A 22,918-nucleotide genomic window follows, 5' to 3' on the forward strand; every position below is an offset into this window, starting at 1 on the left:
AAGAAATGCTTTTTTGGTACCCCCCTTAAAACGTCGAGAACGTCATTCCTTGACGTAACCCATGTCTCGACTGAGTCACGCGTTTTCCCTCGTATTCAATGGACGAAATGATAAAGCATTCGACTATGGGACAGCGATGCCGGAGAGGAGGACAGGCCTCGGAGGAAAGACGACGCATGCCATCGAATTTTGGACAACCCAATGGTTCTAAATTCACCTTTATCACTCGGCGGCCATTTTGGAGTCCTTGGGGAATAAAGGCTTTGTCTTTGCATTGTCTTTGCCCGTCCAGCCTCACATTGAATGAGAGGTTCGACGGGCAAAATCTTTTGTTTGGACATTGAGTGATATGGGACTATTGATGCAGGAAATCTGCCATAGGGCCAGCCACATTCGCTCCACGATATCCACTTTGTATGGCACCGAAGTTCGGTCTGAGGTCTTGTAAAGATCATACAAGGTATAAATATCTCGTTTGAGTTCCTTGGCTTGGCTCCTACGCAGACACTCTTAGGGCTTCGTCACGAGTTCCTCCCCCACGAGCGTCTGCTGAAACGAGCCACACATTCCTTTTCCTTTGTTAAGTAATTGTCATCTGGAAATCACGTGCGGGTTACATAGGAACCAATCGGCGCTGTGTAGATTGCTCCCCTGGGAGCTTCAATGGATCAACTTGTTCCTTGGATGAATCATGAAAGGGACAAAGCCTTTCCAAAATGTTCCTCAGAAACATTAATTTTGTTTCCTCGGCGTTAGCGATGATCGTCTCTAATAATTAATTTAATACGTTTTGTGTTGCGAACCGATTGTTCGTACTCAGTGTTTCCTCGATTTGAAAAATAAAGCAAACCTTAAATAAGTTCAACTGAAGGACTACAAGAAATGTGGTTCCATACATACATACTTAATTGACCACTACCCATTGGGGCTTTTCAGGGCCAATGAAACACAACGAAACGATGGAACAACTGTTAAGAATCCCGACTGGCCGGAGGCAAACCAGTTGGCTATTTACAAGTGCAGCTGGGAAGTTGAACCAGGGAGTTCCAGCATCAAATTCAACGAGTGGTTAGAGCGGGTCTTGAAACCGGATCTCCGGATCTCAAGGCAAGCGCCCTAACCACTGAGCCCCACTGCCTCCTAAGGTTATTCAAACGAAACGACTCCACTGAAATAGCACGGAAAGAAATGAAAATATGATATCAATCCCAAGCGAACGCCACAAATAGGTTTGAATCGCACGGGAGCAAGATGTTTCAAGCATACTAATTCTAGCGCACTCATTCCGTGAAGAGCCGCAAACATCTCAGCCAAAGCATGAAATTTATACGCTCCAGGTTCTCTTTGATAAGAATTTAAGTCAGCGATTTTAAATAAAAATTTTAGTTTCTAAAAAAATTAAAATTTTAGATGCCCAGAACACAAAATCCATCTTCTTTAAATGCATCCATCTTCTTTAAATGCCTAGAACGCAAAATCCATCTTCTTGAAGTAACCGTACATACAATTTCTCAGGGTCCAAAGTGCACTTCCACAATCTCGAATGATTGGTCTACGTAAATTCCGGCGCGTTTCAGCAGACGCTCGTGAGGGAGGAACGCGTGACGAAGCCGTGAGAGTGTCTGTGTGGGAGGCTATTCCTTGGCCTGTAGGACTGGTTCGTCCTAATCGAGTCCGTGAATGTGGCGGGTACAATAATGAGCAGTGGGATGATCCTTTAGTGACAAAATGGCCAAGGAACGCTAGTTGCATAATGGCAAGCGCCGGCAGCCACGTCGACCTGTCCAATCGCACCAAACCTATTCACAATGAATGATTTGACCGCCCTGTCTCTGTTTGAGATGCGTGGAGAAGAGAAATCCTTCCAGATCGATGACCAGACATACGTGCTCTAGTAAGGTACGAGTCATGACGAAACCTTGTGTCGTGGACACTCACGATCTGCGAGTTTCGTTTGGGTCAGGAGAGCCAGAAGAGATGGTTGGAACAAGAAAAATAAATGCTTTCCAACGTAACAATGTGTAGTTGGAAAGCTTTTTATTTGTTCGAAGCATATTTATCATGTCAATGATCGCGCTGTGCTGCAGAGTTAGTCTTTTGCCAAACTTTGATCCAATATTACAACAAGCTACCTTTTCCAGTGAGTTTTTTGGCCCGATGGGTTTATCACCACTAGTTTTTTCGTAGTGGAAGACATTCTTCCAGTGTATTTTTCTCTCTGTTTTCTTTTGCATCATGACGTGTGTCTATTTTTTGTTATTGTTTGTTGTCTTGCTTTCTCATTTTACAACATGCACGAATTTAAGATCAATGGCTTATCACCTAGAGCTTTGCACTTTCTTTCCGTTTTCATTTCCTCTACTTCATCATGTTCTGGAAACGGCGTGGTCCGGGTTAAATTTCGGCACATTGACGGTACTTCCATTCCCTCAAAAAACTGAAATAAGTCCCACTGTTTTAAATACGCCATTGCCAATGATAGATGTTGTCACTATCAACGAAATGCACCGCAGCATTACTATCTATCAGATACGAGATACACCAGTAAAAATGGATAAAAGAAACGTCAAAGAAGTGAAATGAAAAACTGAGAAAGCCGCTCTAATTTTCTGTGCAATAAGATCATACCGCGCATCTCAGTTCCTTCATTCGCGCATAACCACAATTCCTTGCGTTTCGACGAAAAAATTGTTCTCCCGGTTAGAGAGCTGTCTTGTTTGTTCGGTTCAGGCTCACTCACTGCGGCAGCAATAAAACAGCAGACCGCGGTAAGTATGCTACAGTTAAGCCTAAAATGACTCTTGTGATAACTCTGATAACCTCTGATGAAGACACAAGACAGGATCGTAACTACATTCAGAGTTCTTCAAACCAGTTGTAGCATCAAACTATATCCGATAAACGGCGACAAGAAACATCAACTAAATGTGCTTCAGTGAGTCGAATATTCACACCAAATGCAACTTCAAGTCATTTATAATAAATGACTACATAAAAACAAGTCTTTAGCCAGTGGAGTCCCCAAGTGTTCTGACAAAAAGAGCACCTTTCGTTGATGTCTTACCATACGTTTGATCTCCGACCAGCTGTAAAGAAGAAGCAACCGTTGTCTCTGTTTGACCGTATCCTTCAAGCACCTAAGAGGCCATTAAAAAGGAAAAAGCGCATTTAGATACATAGACAAGCCCTCATACCAAGCCAAAAATACCAAACAGAACGCTCAGCAACACATTAGTTTGACTCAAGTGAAATTTGAATCAATGTTCCGCCGCATTCATTAGCGTAATCTCGGCTACCATAGCAAGCTCGTTGAACTTGATTCGTTACCTATCGCACGCTAAAAAATGGAGTTTATGTCGAACTTAACCACAAGAACACTGACTTTGGCACAATGACACCACAAAAGCACAAAAATAAAACGGAAGTACAGTTCTTTCTGCAAAGATAAATTAACTAGTAACTCACTTGACATCCAAGAGCACAGCGCAGGAAAATCATGACGTCATCTCTTAGAGGCGCAGTAGCCGAAAACAGCATACGGAGTCTACCACCAAACGAATCCTGAAAAACGGGTTTTAAGAGAGATTAACAATAGTTGATGTGACATATCTATCATTGCCTTCTTTCAGGCATTTGCTTCCCAGCTAGCAGAAAGACTGATTCTTGCTAACAGATGAAGCGCTAAGTATACTTACGGTTAAACTCCGCAAGATTTCAATTATGTAATTGTCTGGTAAATTCTCCTTGCCTGGAGGATTTACGAGACAAACTGCAGAAATACATGTAGTCACGTCACTGACGAGTCATGGAGATAGTAAAGAAATAGATTCCTTAAGAAAGAGACGGAAGGCATGATACTCACTGCACAGAAGCAAGCATTAAGAACAAATGCCATCAAGTTGAATACAGATAAAACACCAGTCACACAACTATGTAGACTGTGTGGACACAGCACTGAAACCAGCAGATATATAACTAGTGGATGCTCAAAACTGGCCCAGAAAGAATAAAGGAACGCCATGACACAGTTGGATCCTGGGAACATAGGGAAATATGCAGAAAATATGGACTAGAAACCTCTACATAGCTCGTCCTACCATCTTTCGGAAGGGGTTTTCTTTCGATTGAGTGACCAAACTACTGCCTTAGATCGCTCGCTGGGCTGCTATTGCAGCAATTTGTTAATTGATTCTGATGTGGAATTGTAACCGTGGGAACATTTTATCAAGAAGAATATTTGCCTCAATTTGATGGGTTCCCCAGAATGGAGTTTGCAGTCTTGGGATTTTATTATAAAGTTGGAAACCAAGGAGTTGAAAAGTGGCTCAAATCGCGCTGAATCCGGAAAATAACCACACACAAAGGAAGCGACCCACAACGGCAAAAAGGTAAGTTTTTTTAATTGAGAACTTTTCCATATAATTATATCGCCTTAATTAGTCTTTCGTCGGGATTCCCATAGAAATCCTTCTATTTTTGTTGGCCATGTTGGCTTACCCTAACAGCGTGCTTGGGGTACCTTTGAAGAGAGGGGAATATCGAGCTACCCGCAGAAAAATCTCTCAAAGCAGAGTAGAGAACCAACAAACTCAACACAAATAGAGAGTCAAACCTGGGCCACACTGGGCCACACACCGCTGATCGGGAGGACCAAATAAAAATTAAATGCGCCCTTTCATATCAAGGGGTCATTGGATACTAAGCGCGTCCTTTTGTCGACACATTGTAAGGTTTATCATATGGATCTTTCACCTGATTATTGCGCAATTGTGGAAATATTCAACTTTCGGGCTAGACGTTTTTACACAAGCAAAACACGAACCACCACATTAAAGCAGACGAATGCGTTTTCTATCTACCTGCGACTGTAAAAGTGACCAAATTAGTGCAACTCTTTTCGCAAGGCACAAGTATTACTTATTTTCTTTTTTTTCTCACAATTGGTCTGAGCAAGCTCCAATATGGAATATTCACGAAATGGTCAAATAGAGTCTGCGCACACGAGGAGCCTCTAGAGAAGGTGGAAAGAGGAGAAAGTCATCTCTTAAATACAAATTTCAAATGGCAAATCGAACCTGAATTTTTCTGAAAACAAGATAGTCCCATATGCTATCTCTTCTCACGATGTTCCTGAAAAACGAATTGAAACGAAAATAGCGTTGGATTTCGTACAGTTACAGAAGTTAAGACCCAAAATCGTCTAAAGATCTTCTAAACAAACTTCTCAAGTTCTGCTCGCTTGAACCGCATGGCCAGGTTAAACAACAGCCTCTTTATCGGACTGGAAGACACCTCCTTCTGAGTCTGAAAAGAAGAAAGAAACGAGATCTCCCTTAGTTGAGAGTCAAGTCTCCAAGAAGCTGAAGCACAAATTGGAGACGCTGTAAATAGAAATCAAATAAAACACTGGTTTTTGAGGAGAGGGGAACACCAAAGTACCCGTAGAAAAACCTTTCTGAACAAAGTCGAGAACCAACAAACTCAACTGTAGCCACAGGGACCCGATTAAACGGGGATAAACTAAAAACACTGTGTTAAATACAAGGGGCGTAGCGTGGTTTTTCCGTTAAGGTACGCACTGGAAGGCGTGGTGAAACGAGCCCAAAGGCAATAGCCTCTAAGGGGGTCTAGTGACATGGTTCCCCAGAAAATTTATATTTTCAGGGCCTCGGAAATGCCATTTCTTATGTTTCGTAAATCAGAGCATGAAAAAATGCTAACTATTCAGAAAACTCTTGCACGTGTGACAGTCGCTTTTCGCCAAAAAAACATCTATAAATAAATAATTTTTTTTTTTTTTGGATTTTCGAGGCGTACGTGCGTAAATGGTCGCTACGCTCCTGAATACACTACATCAAACCACATATGTCGCTGAATCCGGGAATGGAACTGTGACTGTAATCTCATCACTGCCTCATCCCTGCTTCCCTAATTCTATTACATACCATATCGTACACTCTGTTTAAGACTCGAGGAACTGAGACGAAGAGGGTTGGTCTGAAATTTGATAGACGAGAAATTGATGATGTCGGGCGCAGTATTTTTCAGTTCACTAACGCAAGTCACCTCTCAATAACTATTGTTTAGGTAAGCACAAATTATTATCATTATTATTATTTTTAATTTCATTAACTTCCCTTTCGCTATGCCATATACTTCGCTCAACCCTTTCAGTCGACTGAAAGTGATACTTTACTTTATGGGGGCCGCTTCAGGGATGAATGAGTAATAAATAAGCAACATCTAGGTCCACTCATAACCAGGGGCCCGTTTCTCGAAAGTCCCGAAAACTTTTCGGGCCCGAAAAGCCATTTGTGAAAGTGCCAGCCGCTTGATTTGGAAAGCCGATCTTTTGACATGTTTTCAAGGTAACAAAAAGAAAAGTGACTGTGAAGTTTGACGACTTAAATCCTCTCCGTTCTTGAGATACAAAGGGAATTGTGACACCCGAAAATGGCCCGTAAAGTTTCGGGACTTTCGAGAAACAGGCCCCAGGAGTGAAACAGAAACCAATTGTAACGTTCTCGCTCACGTTTTTTACGATCGTACTTAGCGCCAGCTCCATGTCTTTTTTTAAAAGTTGTGATTGGTTCACAATTATACTTGGTGATGTTGTGATTAGCGAAGCAAAACCTTTGGTTAGGCCACGCTATCTGTGCTAAAGAAGAAACAAGCACAAACAGCGTTGACAAACATGACAAAAACAAAGGCATTGTTTGAAATAATACCGTACTTGACGTTTCGCATCTTCCAGGAAGTGACTATCACCACCGAATTCGAATTAACATAAGCAAGATCGGTAAGAAAAAACACATGACGGGGAAGGAGTTTGTTTTCACCAAAAAATTTGTATCTGGTTTGGAGCAAAAACAGGGGGTGACAAAATCTTACTTTAGAGCTCGTACATCATCCAGAATGTTTCTGACATTCCCACTAAAGAATCCAATCTTTGCACCGTACACAAAACACATCACCTAGAAAGAAAAATAACAACAACAACGCAATTGAAAAAACACGGTTATAGGATAATTTAGCAAGCCCAACTCGGCGTCGACTTGAAGTACCAACATAGAAGTGAAGCACAATAGACGTTAGGGAGTTTAAGCACGCGGCGTTTTCGAGGTGCGGACGGCAACCGGAAGTGAGCTGTTTTCCCTTTTAACTTGTCTTCACACAACCACCGCTGGTGAATGGCAGGTTCCAAATGCGCTCGATATGATGATGGTGATGCCACAACGTTGCAGATACACCGAGAAAGAGACCTCAAATATCCCAAAACAAACTACAGCTTTTTATATTGGACTAGAATTGGCAAAGATGCACTGTTCTTTAGGTTCAGAAACTAATTCTTACACTATTATCTGATTAAAGATATAATGCACTCTCTCAATTAACACTATCGTTTAAATAGAGCGAGTTTCAATCGAGTGTCGTAAAACCAAAACCATATTAATTATCTTGGCCAATCAAAAAGGACGGAGACAATCCAGTAAACCAATCAAAGCTCGAAGTAATTACACGTAGCCGACACAAAGCGCGGGAAAATGTGCACGCACGAGGTATTGGTTTCACTTCTGATTGGTTGAAAAAGTGGCGCGAGGACTTTGAATTAATCACTGAGTGATTACTTTCGACACTCAATGGAAAACCGCTCTAACCTTTAATGTTATTATTATTATTGGTCCACCAACCTGAGAAATTTGCTCGAACATGTGTGCCATAGGAAGATAGGAGAGGTGCACTTCAGAATCACTGATATAAAGCCCACACTGCAAAACGGTAAAAACATCTATAGATTTGTAAAAACTATCATTATATATGCCTCGCAACAAATTATTGTAGATATTTTAAATGGTCAAGTTTGACAATACCCTGAAAAGGAATTTCCCATATAACAGAGGTTAACCACACTAATATATAGAGGATATTACATGGCCGCGCGGGGATACGAATTTTATCTTCGAGTGCTGAAAGTATCTCTCACGAGTGAGCGAAGATACTTTCAGCACGAGAAGATAAAATTCGTATCCCCAAGCGGCCATGTAATGTTCTGTTTATTATATAGATATTGATGAAATGTCTAGATTTAAAACAACTTGTTTTTCTCATTTTTGAAAGAGTGAAAAAGTGGTCACCAACTGATAAAACACGCACGTTGTGTAACATGAAACAAGATATGAAAGTTGTAAAAAGTAAATCATGATAATGTAAAATTTTACAGTAAAACTGTTAATGTCGTAGAGAAGAATTATGTTAAAGCACAAAAGTATCTTATAATGAAGAGGAAGCTCGCTTTTTATTGGTTCGTTACCATGACGACACCTATATCCTCACATGTGAAGGATAAAAATGATATGTTCACTGAGCGCAGTGAAGATATGATTTTTTAGTAAAAGGAGAAATCCTGGTATTTTATCATTATCTATATAATAGTCTTTTATTATATAGACTGCCTCTCCTGGGATTTTTGAACATCTGAAAAATGGTAAACTTGCCCATTTTAAAAGGATTTTTCACCTAGAGTTTACGGGAGCCTTTTTTCTGGCTGAAATTTTTGAAAAGGTAACTTTTGATCCCCATAATTTTCGAATCACTAGACTTTCAGCTAGGAAGTCCGAACAGATGAAAAATTTTTAGGGGATAAAAATATGCCTATATCTACCGTTTAAATACTAAAATACGACTAACAATGCTATCTTTAAGTGGTTTTGAACAATATTCTCGTTGGGTGCCCCTGAGAAGTTTGCAATACGATGCATATAAGAAAATAACACAAACAGCGGTGATCATTCAAGAGCTTAAGCCTTCCCTTAATGTCAATATTAGTAGTGAGAAGTTATTGCTGTTTTAGCTATTACTTTTCATTATGTCTAGACACGTACTGCTGCAGATCAATTTTCTCAGTCTAGGTTCCAGACCCCTATTGTTTACGATATATATATAGTTTTTAAAAGTTGTAACGGTCACTTTTGAAAATGTGTGTTACATAACTAGCATACGAAACGTCAAGTTTTATAAAAATGCGTTGGAATGCAATGTTTATCACCGCTGTTTGTGTTATTTTCTTAATCAAGCTACGATGGCCTAAGAACAAGAGTTTATACGATGCATATAATCTTGGTACTAGGTTTTTGAACTCGAACTCGAACTTCTGGTGGATTCCGTCTTTTACTCTTTGTCTCCTTAGTCTTTCTTTAGCACTTAATTTCTTAAGATAATCTACATGTGGCCCTCGGAAAAAAAATGTGGTGGATATTAAAATTAAAAGTTAATACAAATTAAGAATTTCAAAAATGGAATTAAATCGGTTTGTCTAATTTCGTTGTTTTGCCAAATATCAGCGTTGAACAGCATTTGGGAGTACAGAAATAAACTCCTTGGTTAATTTTTAATCTGGGATTAGCGTTAATCGGCTTTTGAACAACCAGGCCCTGCAGGCCCTGGTTTGAAAATTAAGGAGTAATTTGTCACTCACGATATTAACAGCTAATCAAATGGTATACTCATGAAATTAGGGAATAATTTCACTTGGGTTTTATCCAAAATCAAATAACTTATCTCGCCCGAAGTCTCAGGAAATTATTTGATTTTGGACAAAATGCAGGTGAAAATATTCCCTAATTTCACTTGTCACCATTTGATTACCCATACTTAATATTAATTGATTGATGAAATGTCACAAACAAATGGCCACGTGTTAAATTGATCAAAAAATGCGTAGTTACAAAAACAAGGAATGATTCGACCTAAAATGAGCTACAATGTACAATGGGATCTAAAATGATCTAAAATGATCAAAAACCAACTCATTTTAGATCATTTAAGATACCACTGTGGCTCATTGTAGGTCATTCCTTGTGTTAGTAACTACGTCAAACAATGATTTCACAAAGGGTGTCTTGAAAACTAAGACCCTAAGAGGTCTAAGACCCCAAAAACTGGAAAAAAATAACCCAAAACCCTCACTTTGGCTAATACTAGGCCTAAAGTTGGTTTTTTGTGTTACCTCAATCAAAGTTGAAGTCCTTCGTTTGCTACAACTTGTTTCAAAGTGAAAGATGGGTGATCTGCCATATTTAATTTCAGGAGTAACCATTAATTAGGTTTAGGAAGCAGTGTGGCCCAGTCAGTGGTTAGGGCACTGGCCTTGAGATCCAGAGATCCCCAGTTCAAGACCCCCTCTGACCACTCGTTGAATTTGATCCTGGTAGTCCCTGGTTCAACTTCCCAGCTGCACTTGTAAATAGCCAACTGGTTTGCCTCCAGCCAGTCGGGATTCTTAACAGTTGTTGTTGTTGTTCTGTTCCGTCATTTCATTAGAGTTTCATTGGCCATGAAAAGCCCCTAAGGGGGGCTGTCAATTAAGTATGTATTGTACTGTATTGTATTGTATTAACCATGCTCCATGTGTGGCCGGACGTCTTCATTTCCCGTTGGATGTATATACTAGCCCTGTGACCATCTAGGCCTAAAAACCAACTTTAGGCCTAGGGTTAGCCAAATTGAGGGGTTTGGCTTACTTTTTTCGAGTTTTCGAGGGGTCTTAGGGTCTCCATTTTCGAGACACCCTTTCACAAATACCTTTTCAAGAGTAGTTACAATACCAGCCACTCCTGCAGTTATGTTTCGATGAGTCAACATCACTCCTTTAGGGTTCCCTGGTTTAATTCCAAAAATGTATGGTAAATTTCAAAAAGGGGGGAGGGATTAGGGTGGACTGCTAGAAAGCTGAATTTGCCAGTAAAATTACCTAAAACTCATTTACTTAAAACAGCAAAAATATCCATGAAATCTGCAGACTTTTAATTAAAACATGGACAAGACACTAACTGTAGCCAAACTGGCTAAGTCTACAGATGCCAAACACTTTTTGTGCCCCCAGAGTCTTTAAGCTCATATCATGATTTCATCTACAAAAATAATGAAACTCAAAAGAAGTCAGGGTCTGCCAAACGTATTGCCATTGGATCAATGCATACATGTATCAAACATCCTTCATTCATGTTGATGAAAATGTTTTACACCTGAGGTTAAATTTTGGCTTCATAATTTTTTTTGCATTCAGCAACAAATCACACTTCAAGCTTGTAAAGAACATGCAAAGTTAACCAAAAGTGCATATGTGGCATGGTTACATTGTAATGGCTGCTTCATCTTTTATAGTGCATGTGCAAAGTTAAAGCTAAAGTGCAATAATGTGGCATTGTACGAAAATGGCATTGTTGAAAGTATTAAGCATTATGGTGTCTATACATGTAATTAAATACACTCAAACCACATACAAATGCACACACCGTTCGCGGTAGACCCACACTAAAAGATATCAAGCGTTTTCAAATTGCAGGTCAGTCCACGAATTTTAGAGAGATCACCATGCAAGTGCACATGACAAGAATCATTGCCATCAATCTATAAACCTATTAAATAACAAATAATCACTTTCGTCAATTTAAAAGGAAAAGAAGACAGTAGAGAATTGTCGACTAGATTATCTATTATATTAACCCTAAAGTCTTGTTATCATTTCATGTGCCAAAGCCACAGATCCTTTGTGTAGGCAATTCCACTTTATGTTACACTGGGCGACAATCACCAGTAGCAGACTGGATCAACAACACCAAGCTAAAGCTCTATCACTATTCTGGACACTGGACAATCTCCACAACACAAATAATATTTTGATGAACTAACCTGTTGTCCCACTTGTATAACATACCACTGCAATATCATCTGGTTTTGGAGGCTACACATGACAGGAAAAAACACCATCATGGATAATGAAACAAAAACAAAAATTATAATAAAGATGACGTTGTTCATCCACTGAACGTTCCACATGTAGCGTGTCCTGGACTTTGTGTGGGCAAATTTTGGACTATTACTTACAAATTAAAAATACATGTTAAAAAAACTTGTGCTCAGAACAGCGGATGAAAAACTTGAGCTCAACTATTTTCTTTCTGCTACATCACACACATTTAAAATGTTGTCATAACATTCTTACCTTTTTCTCCTGTCTGTTATCCCTTCCATGCTCCTAAAGAGGGAAAACAACAAATTAGTTTGCTGCAAAAAATGCCATGATCATCCTGGCAGCAAAAACTCTCACAGTGCAAACATTTCAAATAAACTTTGTGTTTGGACATCAACAGCATGCATCTCTATTAACTGCATTGCTACTTGAAAAACTTTTGTCTGGACAATTTTATTCATTGTACATTATTGGAATTATGGAGGTGCCAAAATGTTACTTAACTTAAATTTCATGAATTTTTGCATTTCTGCATTAACTCATGGAACAGTGCATTATACATATAGATTGACAAAAATGTGATTTTGCAGTGATCAGTCAGGTTACGGCCGTGATTCTTTAGTATGCAATTGTTTTGTGCTGACGAAATCAATATTGTGAATGGTTTTACTTCCACTGTAATTTCAGTTGAAAGAAATACATAATAATAACAAGATCATTTAATTATTCTATTAGAACTTACCTCTAAGTCTGTAAAAGAAATGATTTTAACTCCCATTTCATCTCCAACAACCTTCTCTTCATCAGTGACAGCAGCACCAATCTTGACAATATTTTTTAACTTGGGGCACTTCTTAGCCTCTTCCAAAAGAACTTTTAGCTTGCTCTCATCACAAACAATTGTCGTCATTTGAGCTGAAACACGATCAAAAAAGAAACAAAATTTAACAACATCTGGGTCCATTAAAAATAAAAACCTTTAACCCTCCCACCCCCCCCCCCCCCCCACTAAGAATGATAAATTACAAAACAAAAAAGAATGATAAATTGAGTGTCAAGGATTTATGAGTCAATGAGTCAATGAGTCATGAGTCATGAGTCAATAAGTCAATGAGTCAACGAGTTAGTGCAGTTAATTAAACCATAAAATGAAAGCTAAAATTTCAGAGAGTGCTTACTGGCCTAATCACTGAAACGAGGGCTTAGGCTTAATCAACAAATTATTGCTGTATTGACTTTGAGTCCATTGACGCATGACTCATGACTCGTTGACTCAATGACTCATTTGACTCATAAAACATGCGTTCTCTGATAAATTACTTTACAATTTGTCTAATGTTAGACGATTTTACTCGTCAGTGGGGGCCACTTCAAGGCTGGGCGAAAGGGTTATTTTATACATGTACAGGTAAATAACTGAACCATGCCATTAAAACCCAAGGCATGTTGACTCCTAGGAATGGGACTTAATGTTAAAATCCATGTACAAGCTGCACCCGTAGATAAGCCACACCCCCAATTTGGAAGCTCGAATTTCGAAAAAAAATGTAGCCTGTGTACAGACCGCCCCTCCCCTCAAAAAAAATCGGAGAGGAACGGTCTGTGATTTACCGTTGATATTCCATACCACGTGATTTTTCCTGGAATGTGTGGAAAATGATTTGATTGGTTATTACCCATCGATCATTACATCATTGAAACAACGAGTTTTGATTGGCGTTTATTTTTATTTCTCCACATCAACACCGTGAGAACCACTGTGAGAGATTTTACAATGAGTTCGTTCGTGTGTACTTTGAGCACGGTACAAAATACGAATAAAAATCTTTTTGATTGTCAAAGAGGTTTTTCTTTTAAAGTACGAGCGGAATTGTTATCTATGGAGTGTAAAGTGGAAATCGATTCGACGTACATTTGTAGGAATTGTCAGCGCAAAAGAAACGAAAGCGCTCTTCACGAGGTGAAAGATAGTCCACTCGAAAACGTCTCCCGCTATTCCTTACCAGTCAATGTAATCCCAACCAGTCTAGCCATTCTCAAGTACAATCTACAAAGCGTGATGCCATGGAAGATTTGAGAATGTACACACCGAGGAAAAGAACAGCTCATCGGCAACGCCCTGTGCTGTTTTGAAGATCAGAGCCGTACCTGGTTGGAAGACTTGCAAATACATCCTCTCCTTTAAAGAGTGCTTCTATGCTATAAAGCCAAGGTATCTTAAAACTATCGGAGACGCTCTTCAATGCACGTTTGAAATCTTCCTCATTGACCACCATTTTGAGAATTTAGCTCCAAACGAAATATGAGCCACGCAAATTTTGGTCAGCATAGATTACTAAATAATGTATGCAAAATTATTCCGGAACACGATTACTAACGGTAAATCACAGACCGTTCCTCTCCGATTTTTTTTTTGAGGGGAGGGGCGGTCTGTACACAGGCTAAAAAAAATGGAGACAACAAACTTTGAAGTTCCAATGAAGTTCTGCTAGTAAACAAACAAGGACAAACATTCAATATTAATTGAACCTTAGAAAACTCAAACCTCAGGTGTTTCCATAGATAAGACGCACTTCTGATTTTTTATTTTACTTTTGAGAGAAAAGGTGCGGCTTATACATGGAAGAATGAATTAACCTTATAATGTTATATTAAAACCAGAATAAACCTGGTTGAGGCCTTATTGCAACTGCTTACACTGTACCTGATACATACAAATTTAAAACTCCACAGTTTGTGAGATTGTAATGGATTGTACAATGATGATCGTTTTCATCTATTAAAGCGTGGACACAATGATAGAAAAACATGTGGTAATTGGTTGCAAACTTGACATGCTTAATTGGTAGCCAAACATTTTATTTTAATTTACAGCTGTTAAGCAAACTTTTCGTGCCAGAGTTTGAAAGTATTCGTAAGATTTTTTGGCATCACTTTTAGTCTTACATGTTTTTAGTTCAATTAAAACTACTTTGAAGATAATTGCTTTTTTACCTTGGTTGACAATGAAGACACAAGCATCTGGTCCTAGTGTATCATACAAAGGAACTAATGACATTGAGTAAAGGTTGCATGCCTGCCCAACAAACACCCACTAAAATGGAAAGAAGAGAAACAAGGAAACTGCATGTCTTTAGAGCAACTTTTACAAAAACTCTGGAAGAAAGTTCCAGCATATATTAAGAGACAGGTCTGGCAGGTCAAAAACAGACAAACCTGAGTAATAGACTTCAGAAATTGAACAGCAAGTGACCTTTCCACAGGGTGTTTCCAAAAGGTGGTTTTCTTCTAAAAATTCTTCAAGGTATAGGGGAATTTTTGCTCATGTCATTGTTTACACTTTGAATTCGTCTCTTCAATGAACAACTGAACATGTATAGTAATGGCCGATTTAATATTGCTAACAAGTTCAAGGTTCAAAATTTCCAAGGACTTGCTACCAGTAAACTTAGTCATTTCACCAATTTTAACCCTTTCACTGCCATAAAATCTGTTGACACTTATAGATTTTACTCTGTCTAACGCCAGACGATTTTACTCGCGAATGGGGAAGCCCTTGGCAGTGAAAGGGGTAACTAAAGCCTCTTTCCTGTGATAAACAGCTCAACAACGACCCTATTTAAGCTATAGGGGTGTTGTCTAGTTTGAAATACCCAGTGAAAGACTTCCTTGGTGGTCTTTTGTTCTTAGGTTTCACTCCTAACAATTACTAATAGATGCAAGAAAATGTCTTTTTGGGATTTGCCTGAGCCAAAACACTAGTCTTGCAACCAATGAATTTTTGAAATGGAAACATTACAGTAAACACCCGCATAATTGTAAGAACAAGTGGATTACGAACATCAGGCTGAAATTTGGCCAATACAGCACCATATAAATAAGAACACATTCAGCCTAATAAAACATGTTCTTAATACAAAGGGAAAGGGTATTAGGATAAGGAAACAATACAGTAACTTACATCAATTGAAAGTACTATGGTGTTCAGGACCATTATGAACTATATAATCTATTACAAAACAGCATTGTATGGTAATTAAACCTCTAGTAATATATAACTTGAAGTATTGCTGAAACCACTTTAAGAACATTTTATGAACACTTTCAGGATCATTTCTCTGACCAAGCACCCCTCAAATAAGAACACGATCAGCCTTAAACCTGAAAAAAGTGTTGCTATATGCGGGTGTTTACTGTATTTGGTTATACCCAACCTAATGGCCAATTTGTTCAATAAAGTGGAAATGAATGAAATACAGTGTAAATGTATACCTCTGAAGTACGGGCTACACATAAAATTGTTTAAATTGCCCAGATAAGTGCTAGTATCATGTTACTTCTCCCCTTCATGACCTTCAATAAAATGCATAGGTCAAACTCTCCCACAACATTATGAAATCTAAATCCCTTGCAGCAACAATAAAGTCCCTACTCTACACTAGATTAAGATAACATTTTTTACAGTCTCAGGAAACAACACTTACGGTATGTCCAGATATGCATATAAATAGATGCATGCTCAATTTCAGTGTCTAAGCATTTGCTACCTATAATTTCCAACAATCAAATAAGTGCTAGGGCTGTTAGCACTTATATAATTATTTGGTTCGATTAAATGAAGCTTACCGGTAATTTTCATCTATGCTTCAAGAGCAGAGTTTAGAGCCTGTGATGTTGAAGTTGGGGAAAATAGCAAGGGGACACTTCGTGACGCTTATTAAAATCAGCATGCATCCAATTTATACTTGACAAGTATTCAGGACATATCTCAGTCTGAGACAACAGTGTTATCCCCTACTCTACTGATGTCAGTTTCCCTACAACCTCAATTCTGTTTGGTGCATAAACACCAACAAATGTATGTCCATTGTCAGCAGGATGGCAGCCAATTTCCACCAAACCAGAACCAGTATTGAAGGATCTTTCAAGGACCTAATAAAGAAAAATGACAAGGACCCTCAGAGTCAAGTCATGGTGACCATTCAACACTTGAGAAATAATTATTTTTCAAATCAGAACCTGTACTGTCCCAATTTTATATAATTTTCATCTTTCAGTTACTGTAGCATTATCTCATTTGTATATCAAAAGCACTTTCAAAAGGCCTCAAATTTGTATGAAAACAACACTTGACAGCTTTTGATTGACACAGAAACTAATTCATATATATTACATTTTTTCCAGACATTATGCAGAAATTACCACAAAACTTACTTCCATTTAAAAAAAGCTATGTTAATTAACTAAACACTATAAAATGACCCGGTTTTAAGCCTTGATTTAAAAAAGAAACCTGTTCATTGGAATTTTCCTTTTTAATGGTCTGCCATCACTAACTTTAAAATCTTGAGAGAGCTGTATTGAGGAGAAAATGACTTCAAATACACTGTACTTAGTAAACTACTTTAATTAATAATGCAATGCTTGACTGTACGCAGCTGAATTAATATACAACATTCATGAGAGTTTGGGCTTTTGTTGACCAACAGTATATATTTGACAGAACGAGAATAACAACTCTCCTTTGATAACACAACGTTCAATCTTTATTCTGAAATGTTTGCCACTTCTTCATACAACTCTGAATCACAGTGCCCGCCCGGCTGACTCCTGGGAGTCAGCAGTCCCACCAACACTCTAAGACTTTAAAACCCATGTTTTGCATTTATATCTAAGCATTTACATGCTGAAATTTCAAGTTAGAGAGTAAATTATTTTATGAAGTCACAGTTTCCTAGATCAAACCCTCTGAGGTCAGTCAGTTTTGAATGCGAGTTACATGACAGACCATGAAATCCAAGACTACACTCAAAGTTACTGTAATAAACAGCCTTTGGATAAAAATCAATTAAACAGGGTTCGTACACTTTTTCAGACCAAAAATACAAGGACTTTTCAAGGACTTTCAAGGGCCAAATTTTGAAATTTCAAGGACCTCTTTTTTATTTACGTCGAAGAATTTATTACCCATGGAAATAGTCTGACAGTACTGTTTCTTGCTCATTTTCTGTAACGAAGATGCGTGAAAATAATGCAAAGGCACCGGTAACCATTCTTGACCCTACAGCTCGTCGTGTTTGTAATGACATGACTTGAATGGCTGATTATTTTTACTGTTCAAAGTTATGCGGGTCAGAAAAAATTCAAGGACTTTCAAGGACCAGGAATGAAGAGCAGAGATTTCAAGGACTTTCAAGGCCTTGAAAATGTACTCTCAAAATTCAAGGGTTTTCAAGGGTTTTCAAGACAAGTACGAACCCTGATTAAAGGTCAAAATTTTGCCAGTCAGGTGTTAAGCAAACAGACATCAAAAATCTGAAGGAAAAAAAGGAAGTGTTTTTTTTTTGGTATCATAGTAGCAGTTCTTTAAGGCGTGATACTTAGTGCCCAAAAATATAGCTTACCTCATTGTATGTTAGCCAGGCATAAGGCCCCCCTGGACTGCTGCGAAAACCCAAACAAGGCTTATCCCCTGAAAACAAAATGAAGTTATAAGTGAGGGATTTACAGTCAAATAATTGTTTACATTGTTTTCTTCAAAGAAAGAAATAGAATACACTGTAGTGGACGTGCCCCCTGGGGTTAGGGAGGAGACCGCTGAAATTTCAGACTAGAAATATAATTAAAAAGAAGAGATTTGCTTCATCAATGTTGACTTGGAGAATACTCACCTCATTGTAATTAAATAAGCCAGGGATAATTGAGGCCCTTAACCCTTTGATTCCCAAATCGGCCTGAACCGGACAAACTTTAATGTCTAACGCCAGACGAATTTACTCGTCAATGGAGAGTCCCCGGGAGTCACATTGGATTAATATTATAATACAGTAGCCCATTTATAGAGCACCTGAACTTAGTCCAGTAATCAGAAGGTCATTGGTACGTTCCCTGCAAAGGAGCACTCAGATTTTTTCCTGAGTATACATACCCCACAGTCACTATCGACAAAATACTTTTCAGTCCATTCACCACGGTTAACATAATTTAACGTAACGTTAATTTTTCTTTAACTTCAAAAGAGATACATGTAATTACAACATGTTGCCATGTAACTTCAGGTTTGTGAAGCCCTGTTAGAAGTCCGTAGAGTGATGGACCTTGACATGACAATATTATTTTATAGCAAACCGAGACACCAACAAACTTTGTGAAATCCCTGGTGTATGAATTAAATGAATCATGATGAATACATTATTTGTTAATAATTATTCATAAATAATGAGAATTTATGAGGAATAATAAGCACTTAATGACTAGTCCCAATTTTATTTCCCCAAGACCTTCAATGTTTGCAACTGGTATTTTTTTACAGGTCACAGGTCATTGTTTTACAGATACAGAAAGTATCCCAAACATTCATAAAAGCTAACCTTATAGGCACAATTAGGCCTAAACAAAAGTTTTTAGGCCTAAGGTTAGCGTTTATGACTGTTTAGGATACTTTCTGCATTGGTAAAACAATGACCTGTGACCTGCAAAAAATACCAGCCATAATGTTTGCCATAGGGAACATGACTCTGGGTCAAGGGGAAACAAAACTCTCTGTTTCCTTTTGGGGCCAGTTATAAAGTGTTTTCAATGTACAGTTATACTGTACCTTCCAATGCTATGAAAGCATTTGTATACCATGACAGCAAGAAGATGTTTTTCCTGACTTAAGCTGGCAAACAAATTTGCCGTGGTTTCAAGGCTCACAACCTGATCATGTGTGAGTTCAGAGTTCACACTGTTGTTCCCCGAGCTAGTTTATGTGTTTCGTTCGCTCTCTGGAGTAAGTGAGTTTTCACCCAAGGCACACGACATATTCTTCTCCATTTGGAATACATATTTTGAGTTAACAGGTATAACAATAATTGCATGCAGAAGACTATTTAATTATGGAGGTATGTTCTGATCTGAGCTCACACAGAAAGTATTATGTTATCAGTTGCAAACAAAATGCCTTAATTCGTTCAGTGCAACCGCTCCTTCTACCTGATAAGTTTACTCCCCGCATGAAAGCTTGATGGGCAGTGGTGACATCATCAAATAGTCTTTCAATAATCTCTGTACTTAAAGAGCTCATTCTGGCACCATCCTCGCCCTGAAATTCATTGTAGTAAAAAATATTAATTTATTGGCTCAAAAGCATCAATTTGGTAGTATGAAGTAAAATAATTTTAATACTGAGCTTAAAGCCGAAGCAAGCTTATACTGTTCTCGGCCCTGGCCAAAACAAATAAAAATGGTCGATATCTTGATTGTGTATAGAACAAGGTATTGGTCAATATATCAACCACAAAGCAGTCGACTAGTGGCAAAAACCTGGCCACCTATGGACCAACAATCAATCAACCATCAGTCGCAAGATCAATCTACTGTCGATCGCTGTATAATCGGTGCTCTATCGGTCAACAGTGGTCATTGCCCCTGACACTCTTATGAAGATATATACATTTCAATCAAGACTTGTTAGACAAGAACTGTTTATACATCGGCCGATACTCGGTTGGCTCACATTTCACCTAATACTTGAACGATAACTTACCAACACTCTGCCTATGTTCCTCAGAGACTTGGTCAATACCATATCGTCACACTTGGGGCACCTCCACCCTCACCCCCAGTTAGAACAAGGCAAGTTGCATGTTTTCAGCTCGGTACCGTGCTTCGTTTCAAAAATAGGGCAGTTTGAATTTCAGAGTTTTTTACGGTGCGTGACATTGTTGACGACTTTCGAAAAACATGCCAGTTGCATAAAAACATTGATTTCCCTCGTGTTTTTGTGGCCTAAACAGCCAATATACTAGGAGACGTGTCTATACGAATGTTTGCTAGCTCATTATACATGTACAGCAGAAAGTGTTAAAGACAGCCAAACTAAATTCCACATGTTTCTACAGGTTTCCGGCCGCCATGTTGATGTACTTCAGCAGTACACCAACATGGCGCATCCATACTACACTCTACAAATTTGAGTAATAAATTTTGCCGAATAACTCAAGTACGGAATATCGCACGGCCCTGAGACTTGGAGATGTTGTTTACTTATTCCTCTTCTATAACATTTGCATTTCTTGACTCAATTTCTTAAATGGTAAGTGATTTATGTTTTCACTTGTGTGACGTGCAACCCAAGAATACAATGTAGCTCTAATTAGCATGAGAAAAGCAAAACCTGAAGGATTCTGGTACTTGTAGTCAAATGGTGTCATCGTGCAAATGTCCTATTCTCCAATTTCTCAAATCCCATAATACACTTCCTTTACCCCCAAAAAATTTGCAAAGGCATTGTTTTTGATTTCTCTTGGGACATCTTCATGTCCAAAGAGAAATAAAAAACAATGATAATTTGCAACACTTTTTTTTTTTGGGGGGGGGGGGGGTGCGTTCGATTGACCGTATTTTGGAATAGGAATTCATGCAATAGAAGTTAGAAATCCTTCGCTTTTCCGGAGATTCACATTAAAATTGTCAAACACCTGCTAAAATGCTATGCTAAACATATCTTTATTATATATCTTTGTTGCTCAAAAATGCCACACGTTTTAAATCATCACTCCACGTATTCTTATTCCGGAATGGAGTCAATCGAACGCACTCCAAGATTCACTTCATTTTACCATTACACGGAGATTTTATTTTCCATTGAGTATGAATGTTTTGATCTTACCTCCCCTACAAATTATCAAGTGAAATATCATACTTGTGTATATTAAGCTAAGCATGCAGTATATACGAATCACGCCAAATAAATCAACACAACTTAGCGTACACATGCACTGATGCTTTGAGACGATACACGTCTCCTTATTGTTACTGTGCAGATTGGCTGTCGAAACAAATGGAATTTTATTCCTGTGGTTGGCACATTTGAATAACAAAAGCAACGCTTGTAAACAGATATCTTCCCTATTAAATTAAAATGTACTAATACTTGCCGGTAATTCGTAGGATTGTCTGTTCGCATCGACAGGACATGGTTGTGGAGTTAGTCGAGAATAAAGATAATATGCTGAGGTGACTGCAAATGCACCCAAAGCTGCTACCACAGCTGGATCGCTCAAATATGTCAACACTGACTCCTTCGCTGTGTAATTTGTCATCTTTTAACTTCACTTTGGTACAAATAAAATGAGCAATATGATGGCACAAACTCATGCATGCGCTATGATAAGCAGAAGTTTTCGTGCGGTTTCACGAAACATAAGTTACGAAATTGGGCAGTTGCGCAGAGGGCTAAACAAACAGAGAGCGATCAATCTGATTTATACAACTCGGATTGCGCGTGAACCTTCAATGACTTCAAAATTGGTACGCAGTGCGTACCCCGGGGGGGTGGAGGGGTACTTTAGGAACTTTTGGGTGGGGATGTGCCGCTGGGACCCTGGAACCCTTAGCCTATACCAGAGCTAGTTCAGCTGAATTTTGCTACCCTATACTAGAGTAAACTCGCACCGATTTCCGTCTAAATCCCGATACTTGACAGTTACTAATATCCAGAAGTGTTTCATGATAGCCATTTATCGACACAGTTGAGGCTGAGTTGCGTAAACTTTGCCGACTCGATTTTTAAATATTTTTTAGCGGGAATTTCTGGTTTCCTTAGTCTTGATAAAATCTTCAACCGAATGGTCAGTTTCGTGAAAAATGATACCCATTCTAGACCCAAACGCTAGGATTTACATACTCTATCCTAGAGTAAACTGCTTGAAAACCATACCCTTCACAGCGGCACATAACTATATAGTCCATATATGGCAGTATCTCCCCCGGGGTGCGTACATGCTGTACGTGTGGTAAGCCACCAAGGTAAAAGAAGAAGTCCTGGAAACAAGCTCTGATTTACATTTGAGAGCGATTCTGGATGTGCAAAGAAAGAAGTTCAGCACAATACTTTAACACCTTTTAAGTATTGCATTTACTTACAGGACGTCTGAGTTGTAATCTTTGGAAAGAGATGAAAAACTGTCCACAACGCCGGCCGTTTTTCCTTTTTTAAATTTTATTTTATGCACTTGTTTTTGCATGTGCTGTTTTAAAATCACCAATTCACCTTTTTATTTATTAAAGCAATGCCATCTTGAATTTTGCGTTTGGCGCAATCTATGGGTTTGTTAGCCTGAATGAAAGACAATGTATCTAGGTAGATACACTGAAAGTGGGACCGGATCAACTCGGATCGCT

General features: G+C 38.6%; 1 protein-coding gene across 1 annotated transcript in view; it reads right to left on the reverse strand.

The window, feature by feature from the left end:
- The window catches only part of LOC138033769 (long-chain-fatty-acid--CoA ligase 1-like), a 30,598-nt gene extending 8,553 nt beyond the window's left edge, over positions 1-22,045 (reverse strand). The window contains exons 1-16 of the mRNA XM_068881585.1: positions 21,673-22,045; positions 19,727-19,835; positions 18,157-18,224; positions 16,577-16,684; positions 14,747-14,846; positions 12,495-12,667; positions 12,005-12,037; positions 11,692-11,743; positions 10,582-10,658; positions 7,692-7,769; positions 6,892-6,974; positions 5,946-5,997; positions 5,222-5,304; positions 5,076-5,130; positions 3,466-3,561; positions 3,065-3,137 (exon numbers count right to left, since the gene is read on the reverse strand). Coding sequence (XP_068737686.1) covers positions 3,065-3,137; positions 3,466-3,561; positions 5,076-5,130; positions 5,222-5,304; positions 5,946-5,997; positions 6,892-6,974; positions 7,692-7,769; positions 10,582-10,658; positions 11,692-11,743; positions 12,005-12,037; positions 12,495-12,667; positions 14,747-14,846; positions 16,577-16,684; positions 18,157-18,224; positions 19,727-19,835; positions 21,673-21,837 — 1,405 coding nt within the window. The 5' untranslated portion in view covers positions 21,838-22,045. The remainder of the gene's footprint in view (positions 1-3,064; positions 3,138-3,465; positions 3,562-5,075; positions 5,131-5,221; positions 5,305-5,945; positions 5,998-6,891; positions 6,975-7,691; positions 7,770-10,581; positions 10,659-11,691; positions 11,744-12,004; positions 12,038-12,494; positions 12,668-14,746; positions 14,847-16,576; positions 16,685-18,156; positions 18,225-19,726; positions 19,836-21,672) is intronic.
- Positions 22,046-22,918: the final 873 nt, after the last annotated feature.

The sequence above is a fragment of the Montipora capricornis genome, chromosome 14, assembly GCF_036669925.1.
Source record: "Montipora capricornis isolate CH-2021 chromosome 14, ASM3666992v2, whole genome shotgun sequence".
NCBI lineage: Eukaryota > Metazoa > Cnidaria > Anthozoa > Scleractinia > Acroporidae > Montipora > Montipora capricornis.